The 11,950-nt window shown below is 39.5% G+C and overlaps 1 protein-coding gene across 1 annotated transcript; it reads right to left on the reverse strand.

The window, feature by feature from the left end:
* Positions 1-4,686: 4,686 nt before the first annotated feature.
* Positions 4,687-9,376, reverse strand: LOC137124576 (fibroblast growth factor 20-like). Its single transcript, XM_067499663.1, has 3 exons — positions 7,876-9,376; positions 6,757-6,860; positions 4,687-6,623 (listed from the first exon to the last, which is right to left on the reverse strand). The coding sequence occupies exons 1-3, from the start codon at positions 8,204-8,206 to the stop codon at positions 6,378-6,380; spliced, it is 681 nt and encodes a 226-aa protein (XP_067355764.1). The 5' UTR covers positions 8,207-9,376; the 3' UTR covers positions 4,687-6,377.
* Positions 9,377-11,950: the final 2,574 nt, after the last annotated feature.

The raw sequence follows: 11,950 nt of genomic DNA on the forward strand, positions 1-11,950 counted from the left end.
TTTAAAATTTTTTATTTTCTGCAGCATATGTGTAGGAAGGGTGAGGTTCTACTGCAGTAAAGCATGTGTGAGAAGCCACAGTGTGTAGGTGTATAAAACTATTAACACCAGAGACTTTGGTTCATGTTCTGCCAACAGTCAACAATGGTTTCTTTTAAGGTTATCCTTTCCTTCAGCTTCATCTTCAATCATGTCCACGAGCTTTCCTAAAACAAAATGCACATGGATTACTTTTTGAAGACTCCATTTACACAGAGATTTTGTATTTAAAACAAGCAAATGTGAACACTGTGGATTGCATCAGAACAATTTGGAAATATTAATTCTGCATCCTGTGTTAAGTTAAATTGTGTAAGTTTTAACAGTACATAGTTGCACAATGCAGGTTTGTAAAGCTTCACTCACTGGTAAGTACGTCATAGTTTGGGTTGTTAGTTAGTCAAAAGTCAGATGAGTTCATAGTAGTCTGATATGTCTAAGAATTTGGAAAGAACACTTTTTTGTCTGAATTCACCACAGCTGAGTCACCCCCATAGCAACATTAATCTCACGCACAGAAAAGTGATGATGGATTGTGTGCGCAAGTCTTAAAGTTTGTGCGCGTGTGTTGACAACTGCAGGAAGAACACCTGTGTCGACTAGATATGTACTAGCAGAGATCACTGACTTCTACACCTGCCTGAGCAAAAACGCGGACTCACAAACTCACACACATACACACGCACATAAAAGGACTGAAAAAAGTTTAACAAATTTCAAACATCCTTTTTAAAAAGATCTGAAGATACTATTAACTGTTTTATTTATTGTCTTATTGATCCTTTTATCGTCAAACTGATTTGCTTTTTGCTTCCATTAATATAATATTTTACAACAGGACAACAGACTACACATTGAAAGTAAACAGAACTTAATAATACTATTCTTCTACTATTCTTCTTACCACCAAAAATATATCAGCTGGCAGTAAAGCATGAAGTAAAAAGATCGAGGAACACATGATCTTTCTGGAGCATTTATAGATGGTATACTAAAGAAACTGACAGGAAAGATTCAAGACATAAAGAATTTCAGCATCTGTTTTTTCTCGTCTTTTGCTTTAGTTATCTGTGCATGGACCATTACCTCTTTGAGATCTAACTAGTCAATGGAAAACCCCAGAGAAAACAGATATTGAAGAGAGTAGGTGGAGGCAGGGCACTACATGCGCAAAAACACACAAATGTGCACATGGGCCTTCACACATCAGTCAGACAGCCCTCTAGTCAGGAGAACCCCTGGCTCACCTTCACACAGATTCACAGATCACACACACAAACACACACAGAAGTTGTGCTGACATGAATCTATGCAGTCACTTTGACTCACATAAACATGCTTCCCCCTCCCTGCAAACACACACACACACACACTTCAAAGGAAAGTTGTAACCTGACAGGCCAGCAACACTAAGAACCCACATACAGCTTTTTTCCTAATTCTTCTGCTCAGAAACCCACCTGTTTCTTACAAAAGTCATGCCTCTATGTCTATACTGGTTTTAAGAGCACTCTCTGTGTCTGACATACACTCTCCATCAGTGTACGTATGCTGGTACTCTGATACTGTCTATCTGATGTTTCCTCCCTCTCATCCTACAATGTATACCCCTATCAGTATTATACACAGACAGAACCATGTCTTAACTAGACACAATGTAGCCATGATCCTGCTTGTTCTTCCTAGCAGGTCTCTGTAATTTTATCTGAAACATGTTGCTGAGCCGAGTCTTTATGCAGGCATTGACCTTTACATGACAATATCTCTTTAAGGTGAACTGCAGCTGGAGACATACTTTTTAGACAAATATAAAAGAACTGGTGTTGAAGTGTCCTTGGACAAGACAATGATCCCCAAGGTTCTCCTGGTGAGGTAGGTGAGCACCTTGCATGGCAGCCACAGGTGTTTGAGTGTGTGTGAATGGGACTTAGCATTGTAAAGTGGTTCGGATAAAAGCATTATATAAGTGACCATTTACCATTCCCAGTTTAAGAAAACAATAACCAGATTTCCCCATAAACAGGCAGCACTCACCTCCACTGCAGTACTGGCAGTCAAACAGTGCGGATACACACACTGTATTTTACTCAGAACCCTAGACAAACAGTGTGAGCACTTTGTACAAAGTAGGAGCTAACTAGTTTATTATTTTTAACTACATTAGTAGGTAATAACAGTGTCTTTAATCTGCTCCATAGTTACCATTTATTTGGGGAAGCATAAAAATAGTTATCCATCCAAAAAAGGATGCATAACTTTTTTTTTTTGATGGATTGCTTTTTATAAAGCAAAACTTTCTGTCCTTATGTATATAGAAGCAGACAGGTAATTGTGTGTATTTGGTTTTAGACAGGCTAATAGCTAGATGTTCTACGAACACTCTCTCACTTATTTTTATCCAGCATATTGAGATTCCACTTCAAAGTCAAGAAATAATACAAAAATTACCTTTGGGAAGCACTACACCATGGACCATTTTTCTTCTACTGTACAAATAATTAGCTACAAAAAGTGTTGTTTGTGTATGAAATGTAAGAAGGTAATTTTAACACATAGAGCAGTTTTGTCCTTAGTCTCTCTTCGGTGATGAGATAGTGATGACATAGACTTGGGACTGGGGACCATTCTCTATGTGGTGGCGACTATGACAACTTCCAAGAGCTAGGCTGTATGTGCACAATTGTTGCACATCACATTTTTAAATACAACCCCAATTCCAAAAAAAGTTGTGAAGATGTATAAAACATAAATAAAAACAGAATGCAATGATTTGCAAATCTCATCAACCCAGTGTCTTAGAAGTGAGAAAACCAGTTGCTGGGTATTTTAGTAGAGTCTGATGCAGAATATGTACTATGTAGAAACCTCTATGTTTGACAATGTCTATGACAAAACAACTATGTTTTCCAAAAAGAATTTCAAATCTTGACTCATCTGACAACAGAACAGTTTTCCATTTTGCCTTACACCATTTTAAATGAGCTTTGGCCCATAGAACACTGCTGCGTTTCTGGATCGTGTTCACATATGGCTTTTTCTCTGCATGATACAGCTTTAACAAACATTTGTGGATTGCACAGTAAACTGTGTTCACAGACAGTGATTTCTGGAAGTGTTCCTGAGCCGGGATGTCCTGGAACTGGGATGTCCAGTAGAGAATCGTGACTGTTTTTAATGCAGTGCCACCTGAGGGCCTGAAGATCACACACATCCAGTTTTGACCTTCGGCCTTCAGATACAAAATCTGTATTTCCACTGCAAGTGGCAGACATTCCATCTGCCAAAGAAATTTGTAAAATATGAGGATACCTCGAGAACAGCGACTTTATGGACCTTTTGGCGTGATTGATTTGTCAGCTGCTGTTTCCAAGGTTAAGAATGAAGTCATACAATGGCCTGAAAAATGAAAATTATCCTTTGCACAGTGCCTTGAAATTGTACTGTTTTGCAGCAATATCATAATCATCAGCCTCTGACTTGCTACATCCTGTTCTAAGACCAGCACGCCTGGAGTCTACTCCTGGAGTAGCCCCCTTTCCCTAACTTATACTACAGTGACATCTGGCCAGTTCAGACTGAGGTGTCATAAGAACAAGGGGATGACTCAACCAAACAGGTAGATGAAGAGAGAGATAAAGGGGTGATGAAAGGGAGGATGAAAGAGTGCAGCCGATCACTCGTCCTGCCAGTCACTGGGCTAATTGCAGTGTCTGTCAGAGGAAGTGCGTTCTGTCTCTTCACGTGGATGACTTCATGACGTTAAGAATAGCCTCAAGATTTGTTTTAACCCCAAAACTTTGTTTATTATTATACAAGTATGTTTTTATGACTTTCAATGCATTTTGTTTCTTATTACCTAAGAGATTTAAAAAACAAATTCTAAAAATGTAATTCTGTAATTTAAAGTTTTATCACAAATGTAAAACATAAGAGCATTTGTAGTATTTCATTGGTTTAGTGTTCAATGCCTTCACATTGCTGAATAAATGTTAGTTTTTGTAATCTTAACATTTGCAAACTCGCTGCTTTAATGTTACGACAACACTATTTTTGCATTATGCCGGTTGATACAGAATTATCTCAATTGGCCACTGCCAGTCTAAGGAAACGCACTCTGCAATCTAATTATTTTATTCAACATATCCTGGACTTTTATATGTTAAAGTGCATACATGATGTAAAATGCTATGTCTGGCTGGACCTGTCCTAAAGATTTTATAGGCTTTGTCAACCAGGACACGTATGACAATCCAATCGGTTTCTGCAAAAACAGGATTTGGAGTGTCTGCGAGCTGAGTATATTTTGCCATACAAATAAATAAGGTTTATTAAAGAGGCACTCTACTGATATTAAATGTCAAAGTCACTTTACCTGTTCTGGGGATTACTTGGGTAGCCTGTATAAAGCAGTTGTAAAATGTCTTCTGTGATCTGGAGGAGCCATGTCAAGTCTGAGAAGAATCACAAGGGTAATGGTGGTTTGGAATGCAAATATTTAACCTGCACTAAACCCTGAAACTCAGGTACAATAGGGTATGTATAATGATAACTGTAGGAACTTTTAGTTTTGTTTTGTAGATTGTTTGTAGATTTTGACCAAAACAGTGGTCTAATTAAATGTATTATCCATCTCTTGCAAGTCCCCTAACTAAATTGAAGTGCTATAAAATTGGTTGCCATTTTTAGATTTTTAATTGTTTTGGACACTGCGTCTTTACTGTAAATAATTAATTGCCATGAAGCTTCCCTCTGAGATGCCTATAAATATCACTCTCTTTCGAGCTGAAAAACTCCTCCAGATGGCATCACTTGGAGAAACCTTCAGTTCTGATTATCTCATCTTGTTGCTTGTACTATGGAGGTTGTAAATGTGGTTAGCCCACTTTTTTAGGATTCCTCCAACTGACTGATTGTCTGAACTCCTAATAATGAAAAACACCTCTGGGTTATGTCATCTGGAGTGTGTTTTTTTAGCTAGTAGCAGAAAAATTGTTTAATATATGGAAGTCAGAGGGAAGTTTAAAGCATTTATGTACATTCACATCCTAAACTAAAGCTCTAGAAAGCAAGATGAAAATTTGTAGAGTTTCCCTTTAAGGTTATAGAGTCTATCACTGGCTACAGATACATTTTTAGCATAGCCATGCAGAAGAGGAATGTTTATGACAGTTATTCAACAAGCAGATCAAGTTCAGCTCACATGTTTAAATAATAGAAAAAATATCACTCTTTCTTGCTTTTTCCCCAATTTGATTTATTTCTCTGCTGACATTGTTTAAATGGAAAACAGCAATGTATAAAATAATGATGCATTAAATAAGAAACCTCTCACTGTTGTGGATTTTTATTTTATTTAATCTCATACCTGTAAAAATATATTCTCTAAATAAATATATATATATATATATGCAATAAATATACTGTATGTCCTAGGAAACAAAAGTTCATAAATAAGAATAAAATCTGTTTTTTGAAGGTGTCTGGGTCCTGTCCTCGTTGTTTGGCCAGTCAGTGGGAGAACGACGGAATTCCTTCACTGGGTTCAAGAATGAGTCTCTGGTTCCACCAGAACACGCAGCCTTTGATAGGGACACCAAAGAAGAAGTCTTTAGAAAATTCTACTTTCCTCCTCTCGTATTCCACATGCACTTGGTAGAAAAAGATACATTTTCTGAGCAGCAACAATCTTTGAAGACAGTCCATCCATGCCATCACAACAGTCAGTTCAATACAGGTGACTTCACCAAATTTCAGACCCTTTTCTCAGAACAAGCATGGCTACTTTCCAGTGCATGAAACTACCTTTTTTGTGTAAACCAGCCACACTGCCTTGTAGATTACGCATTTTAATAGACTGTTTTGCTTAGCAGCCATAGTGCTTAGAATAAAAGAAAAAGGTCTACCAAAAATCGTGGAATTCAAATGACTCACCAGAAGCCGCAGGAAAAATCTATTAGCAGCCGGTTGTTTGTCAACACCATTAGTTCCACACTTTTGTCCAAATTAACATGCAGTTTGGACTAGCAGGTAGTTGGATCAATGAATAGAAATCCATATAACATCTGTTTGGCCACCTGGGCCTCTGCATAGACCAATAAAAGTCCAACATTTGGGTCCCAAGTACTTTTATCTCTGTGATTGGACCTTCATATCCTCCAAAGCACTCCTGGTGCTGTTCAATCGAACTGCCTGTTGAGTCTGGTTCACAGCGTGTCTCTGACCTCCCTCCATTCCAGGAGTGGAGAATTTTGACTTTTTGCACTTTTTGTCTCCCTCAAGAGGGGGCTGAAATGAGGTGCACTTGGCTCTGGCAGGGTCAAAGCAATGCCCCTTTACTTTCAGCTCTGACCCAGTATATCCCTGTAAAGCTCCGGTACTCTATCTGGGTCTACAGGCCTGGGTAAGAAGTGAGTGAATCTCTGATGCCGCCTCGACCTTGTTCCATCTCGGGATGTTCCATCTTTGTTCAGTGCAACAAAGTAGAATGCACCCTTCTCTCCATGCCGATAGATGTTGGAGGAGTATGTGTTGTACCAGTTTTCTTCAAATTGCTCTCTAAACACACATTCTGCTGACAGCTTTTCCTGCAATAAAAAAAGGACAAGAAGAGAAAGAGGAAATGTGAGTTTTATGCTGGAAAATGTGCCACCTGCTGGCAGTGGGTTTCACATCACAAATATTGAGAATTGGTATATTGACAGTATTTGAAATACTCACCGATCCGTACAGTTCTCCCTTGCTGTTCATAGCAAGATAGCGTCCACTATCCACCCCTCTGATGCTGACCAGTCCTACAGCCAGACTGATGAACTCAAGAATGCCTGCACACACATATTACATTGCATTACGTTAGATTCCTGTGATAGATGCATTTGGCTTAAATTAACACTCAAGATGATTTTAACAGCATGTTTTAGGTATTTGATACATTATTGCATTAGTCTGTAAGGTTAGTTTCACTGCTTGTTGTAGACAATTTAGAAAATATCCTGTATTTAGATGGTATTTAGATATTTAAACCGTATGGAGTGTATTCTACTGAGGTCAGCTGTTAAGTCTGAAATTTACCTGTAGTCATTACACAAAAATTACAGTACATAACTCTATGTAAGTCCACAGCTGACTCTGACAAGCAAGGCTGAGTGTCTGGAATGGCCTCTGGCATGAAGTTATATCCAAGTCTCAAATGGAATGAATCAAGTGCCAGAAGTGCTACAGCTTTGCACCACTAAAAGCGCTCTCTAAAAGGTCTACTTTTGATCTGCCTAAGCTGCAGCTGTTTATGTTGATAACTGAAGATAAGCGAGTGAGAGCAAAGAAAAGGCTTCCAATCTAATCTCAAAAAGGAAATGTGGTAGAAATGTGCAAACATAAAATATCCCAACTCTTCCACCTGGAAAGCTTATTTATCTTGAAATAATTGATGTTTCACTGGATGCATTAGAACATCTACTGGGAGCACCACAGGCTACAATTTAGTGTTAAAGCAGCGGCAGCTGCTATCACAGTAGGCTACTATTTGATTATAGTAACCTGTATGGCTGGGTATTATCATGTGATATTGACAGTTTTCATGGTTATATAAAGTGGGGGATCCAGTGGGTGGGAGTGGTGCAGCTATGTTGCCTTGTAGCCTATTGTGATTTAGAACACCCACCTTCCATTTTCTTAATTTTTTTTTTTTTGGCATATAAATTTAAACAATATATTTTTCTAGAAAATATTAAACACAACAAAATATTTTTTTTAGATAAAGAGAGAGAGAGAGAGAGAGAGAGAGACTCCACCTTGAGGATACCTGTTAGTAGCCTAATTTAGGTTGAAAAGGGCTCTCACCAAATCTGCTATGGTCCTTCCTTGTGCCCTGCACAGTACCATCAGAATGGATCTCCAGGTGGAAGCCAGTCCTGCAGTAGAGCTGCCGCCGCCTCAGAATCCCCTTCAGATGGCTAAGGTCCGCCAGGCTCCGGGACAGCCTCTCTGCGGACACCAGGTGTTCTTGCTGCTGCCCCTGTCCCCCCATCATCAGTCCGGTGCCCGAGCTGTAGTCCACCGCCCCGGCAGGGGTGAGAACAAAGTGAGAACCAATGGGAGCCGGAGCGGCCCCCGCGGAACCAAAGCTGTCCAGAAACCCGTTAAAGCTCCCAACCTCGGCTGCTGCCCCCATCACAGATACAACACCCGATCCGGTCTGCAGTATAGGAAATCCAACTGATGAGTAGTGAGCCTCGGTACGAACCGACGAGTGAGGATCAACCAAACACGGCGCGACAGAAAAGTTGGACTGCGCAGTCAGCAGCGCCGTTAATTAGATTGTCATCTAATTGAGTAAAGACTCCCGCAGTTTGTATGCAGATATCCCCGTCTGCAGACTTCCGTGTCCCTTATCCGGCTCTCATCTGCTATTTATCCCCCTGTCCTCAGTACGCTCCTCTCTCTCTCTATCTCCTCTTCACCTCGGGATACTCCCCTTTGCTCCGGTACACATCATGGTTTTCCTCTCTCTCTCTCTCTCTCTCTCTCTCTCACTCTCTCTTCCTCCTTCATTCACTCCCAACCTCCTTCGTTCACTCCAGCTTATTATTTCCTTGCGCTTCAGCCGTGAGTGCTCCACATTGCGCTTTATACTTCGATATAACGCATTGCTCCGTTTCGAAATCACCCCGAGTTTTACTTATTTGCATATGCGGCTATCATGACTTGTTTCTGTACTCGTTTGAATGAGAGCCCATTAATCCCTTTATTCGACGTTTTGTTGTCTCATCTTTAATGTTCAGTTTCGGTGTAGAGTGTGCAGAGGCTTTGAGAAAAAATTACAACCTACAAAGAAAAATGAGTCTGCCACGCTTATTTTATATTTCCTCCCCTCCAGGTACACACAACACAATGTGGAATTGCTCATGGGCACTTCAGCTATGCAGATCCCTGTTTAAACTGTGAAAGTGTTTGTGAGTCGCAGATGAGTGAGCAACTCCGCACCAACCTGTGTGTGAAATAGACACGGAGAGAAAGGGAGAATGTATTTGTGTATGTCAAACAGCGGAACAGGGATGTTGCCATTAGCCTAAACGCTTTACAACCCCAAGTGCGTCTCCCCATTTTGAGATGACTCGCGCGGTGTGTGCGCGCGAGAGAGGAAAGCCCCCATTTGCGTAATTTTCGCACTCGCTTGCTGATTTATTGCCCGTGTTTTATGTAACCCAGCCGCAGGTTTACTGCGCCCGCACAAACACACACCTGTGCAAACGACATCACTTGACTGTCAATCCCCTCATTGATCTTTCCACGATGCTTTGAACAGCGCAGGAGCCCATTTAGCCTATCCTTAATTTTGGTCTTAAAAGACGAATCAAAGACAGAGGCTTCAAAGTGCACGGATCTTGTAAGGAGATAAGGCAATAACAACCAGAAGATGGGAATATACCTGTTGTAACTGCGATCTTAGAAAATAAGACGACACTTGACATTTGAAGGACTATAATCTGTTAATTCTTTATGAAAACAAACGGACTTTGTTATGCACGCGTCTTTTTATTGATCCTAACTTTGAACATATCCTACTGACTCAATATTTTTTCTCACAACCTGCCACAAGAAATGTGAAATGTGGAAAAATCTGTGTGCTGAGTTAGGATTTTCAGTTAAATACTATTATTTGCGTGTCCACAATATAATAATGGAAATTTTCAGTTTATCTTTAGTTCTGAGTTGAACCGCAGTTTTCACGTCTTATACTGTGTTTCATCTTAACACAGCCACAGGGGTCCATGTTCCATCCTATGGCATTGATTTTGGCAGCTATACAGACGTAAACTCACGCCCACAGCTGCCCCCTCCTTTGGGATTCCCGTTGACAAATGAGTTGAAGGTGCAGAGGTGTTTGTGTGTGGTCGCTATATCATTTTCTACTCATGTCGATTTCTGAAGCATGCCAGAGGCCATGGACAGCAGTGTTTATATTTTATATTATTTTACGTCTGTTTAGGCTGTTAGTATGCGCGTGTGTGGTGCGTCGCTTTCCCTCGGTTCATTAGTATTTATGACCAGCACAAAAGGAACTTTTTTAAGCAATTACAGTCGATCGGAATCGCCTCCAGCTGATCAGATGTTGATGTATTGGATATCGATCTGGCCACACTGAAGACGTCAACGACAATGCCACATTTCACGCACACGTAAAAGGCGCAAGGAAACAGTTCCCAGGGTCACATGATTTGCTTTGAACTATATGTTCCATAGGTTTGTTGCTCTGTTTGTGGCATGGGAGAGAGACTGAAGCCATCGAAGCATTCATGGAGAAGTGTTAGGCCCCCAGGGTTATACTCAGCACCAATCCACCCACACACCGAAATTACAACCCATTCAAATGCCTAGCTAATGGAATAACTAAATAAGTAGCCTAGAGGTTATTAATGCAAACCGGGGTCTGGGGAATTCCAGGGGTCCTTTAACACAGAATCCAGAAGGTCTCTATATCAAAATGTAGAAATGTTAAATAACTTAATTTGCTGCATGCCAGTTAGACATTATATTTACATTTGATGCAAACATTCAGCATCTAAGATGTTTGTTTTTTTATTGAAATTAAGTTGTAATTTTGCATTAATCAGTTAGTAAATTGGGAAAGCTGTCATTGTAATCACCATATTAGGTTTATCTAAGGTTAGAATTAAAATAAAAGTCAAAGAAAGAATAGAGGGCTTGATATACAGTAGCAATACTCAAGCTTTTAGTGGGTTTATTTCCACTAAGAGGTTTTGGTAGTTGTTGTTTGATCTGTTTTTTGGCTAAATGAAGCTGTAAGTTAACATGAGCCACCATGCTTCATGTGTGAACAGATGACAGGCCTGTCTATTAGACTTCTTGCCTTTATTCTTTTAGCATCAAAGCCATAAGAAAAGCCCCACCAAGTTACCATTAGTCCTACAGGTAAAGACTTAAATGAATAGTTCATCTTTGATATTCTTTTGATATGTGTTCTCCATTGGCTGCTTTGATCCTGCACTTCCCACTGGATATTTGATACCAGTGACCCTCAATGAAAAGTTAAGATTGACAAATGTTGATAATGTTGGTCTGTTACGATTTTCTCCATTTAAACTAAGATGCACTTCATGATTATTTCATTTGAAAAATAGGATTTAACTGCTGTGAGATGTTTGTGGCAATAGACTGACACAATGATTGGTTTTTATTGATGTTTTTGTGATTTGCTAGATTTTGCATGTGCCAGTGGTCTAAAGTGGCATATAAGTACAAATTTCACTTGAAAATTTCCATTTGTTTTAGCTGAACACTTGTAGCTTACAACTTATCACCCTCCACTATATGCTTTGTAATGCACAGACTGCTACAAAATGTAAGCAGTATTACAGTGATAGAAATTCTCTCATTGGTAAAGGACATGCATTGGTCCAAAACCTCAGAGGGAATATCACTGCACTGTCAATCTAGTTAGTGAATATGTGTTTATTTATTTAACAGCTTTTTACTGTTTACTGTTTTTGACTGTAGCTTATTACATACACGATCTGAATGATTTGCTACAGATTAAATTAGCCTCAACTCCACCTATGACAATATAGGTAGTGCCGCAACTCTGCTAAGGGAATAGAAACGTGTTAGAGAGCTTTTTGTTTTTAAAAAATTAAACACATTCTGCTGCTACAGACTTTGGACTGCATGGCATTTAAATAGTTGCTATTTATTCCTATTTTCATTCAAGCAACAGGTGATTACTGATTGCTTCTTCCACTCCTTGTAGCTAATAACAGAACGACAAAATACCGTTTCCACTTTATGAACTGCACTTTGAGAGTTGATTTACCATACACATTTTATTCAATGTGACGTGTAACCTGTTGAAAGCGTTAAATTCTGTACAATTAGAGATAGAGTACAAATGTTAATT

The sequence above is a fragment of the Channa argus genome, chromosome 3 (genome assembly GCF_033026475.1).
Source record: "Channa argus isolate prfri chromosome 3, Channa argus male v1.0, whole genome shotgun sequence".
Lineage (NCBI taxonomy): Eukaryota > Metazoa > Chordata > Actinopteri > Anabantiformes > Channidae > Channa > Channa argus.

Bases quoted from the DNA above. Each gene is read 5' to 3' on its own strand.
- LOC137124576 (XM_067499663.1), bottom strand. From the start codon at position 8,206: ATGGGGGCAGCAGCCGAGGTTGGGAGCTTTAACGGGTTTCTGGACAGC. The intron at 6,861-7,875 runs GTGAGAGCCCTT...ATGTGTGTGCAG, and splicing joins GAAGGACCATAGCAGATTTG to GCATTCTTGAGTTCATCAGT. The intron at 6,624-6,756 runs GTGAGTATTTCA...TTTTTATTGCAG, and splicing joins AGGGAGAACTGTACGGATCG to GAAAAGCTGTCAGCAGAATG.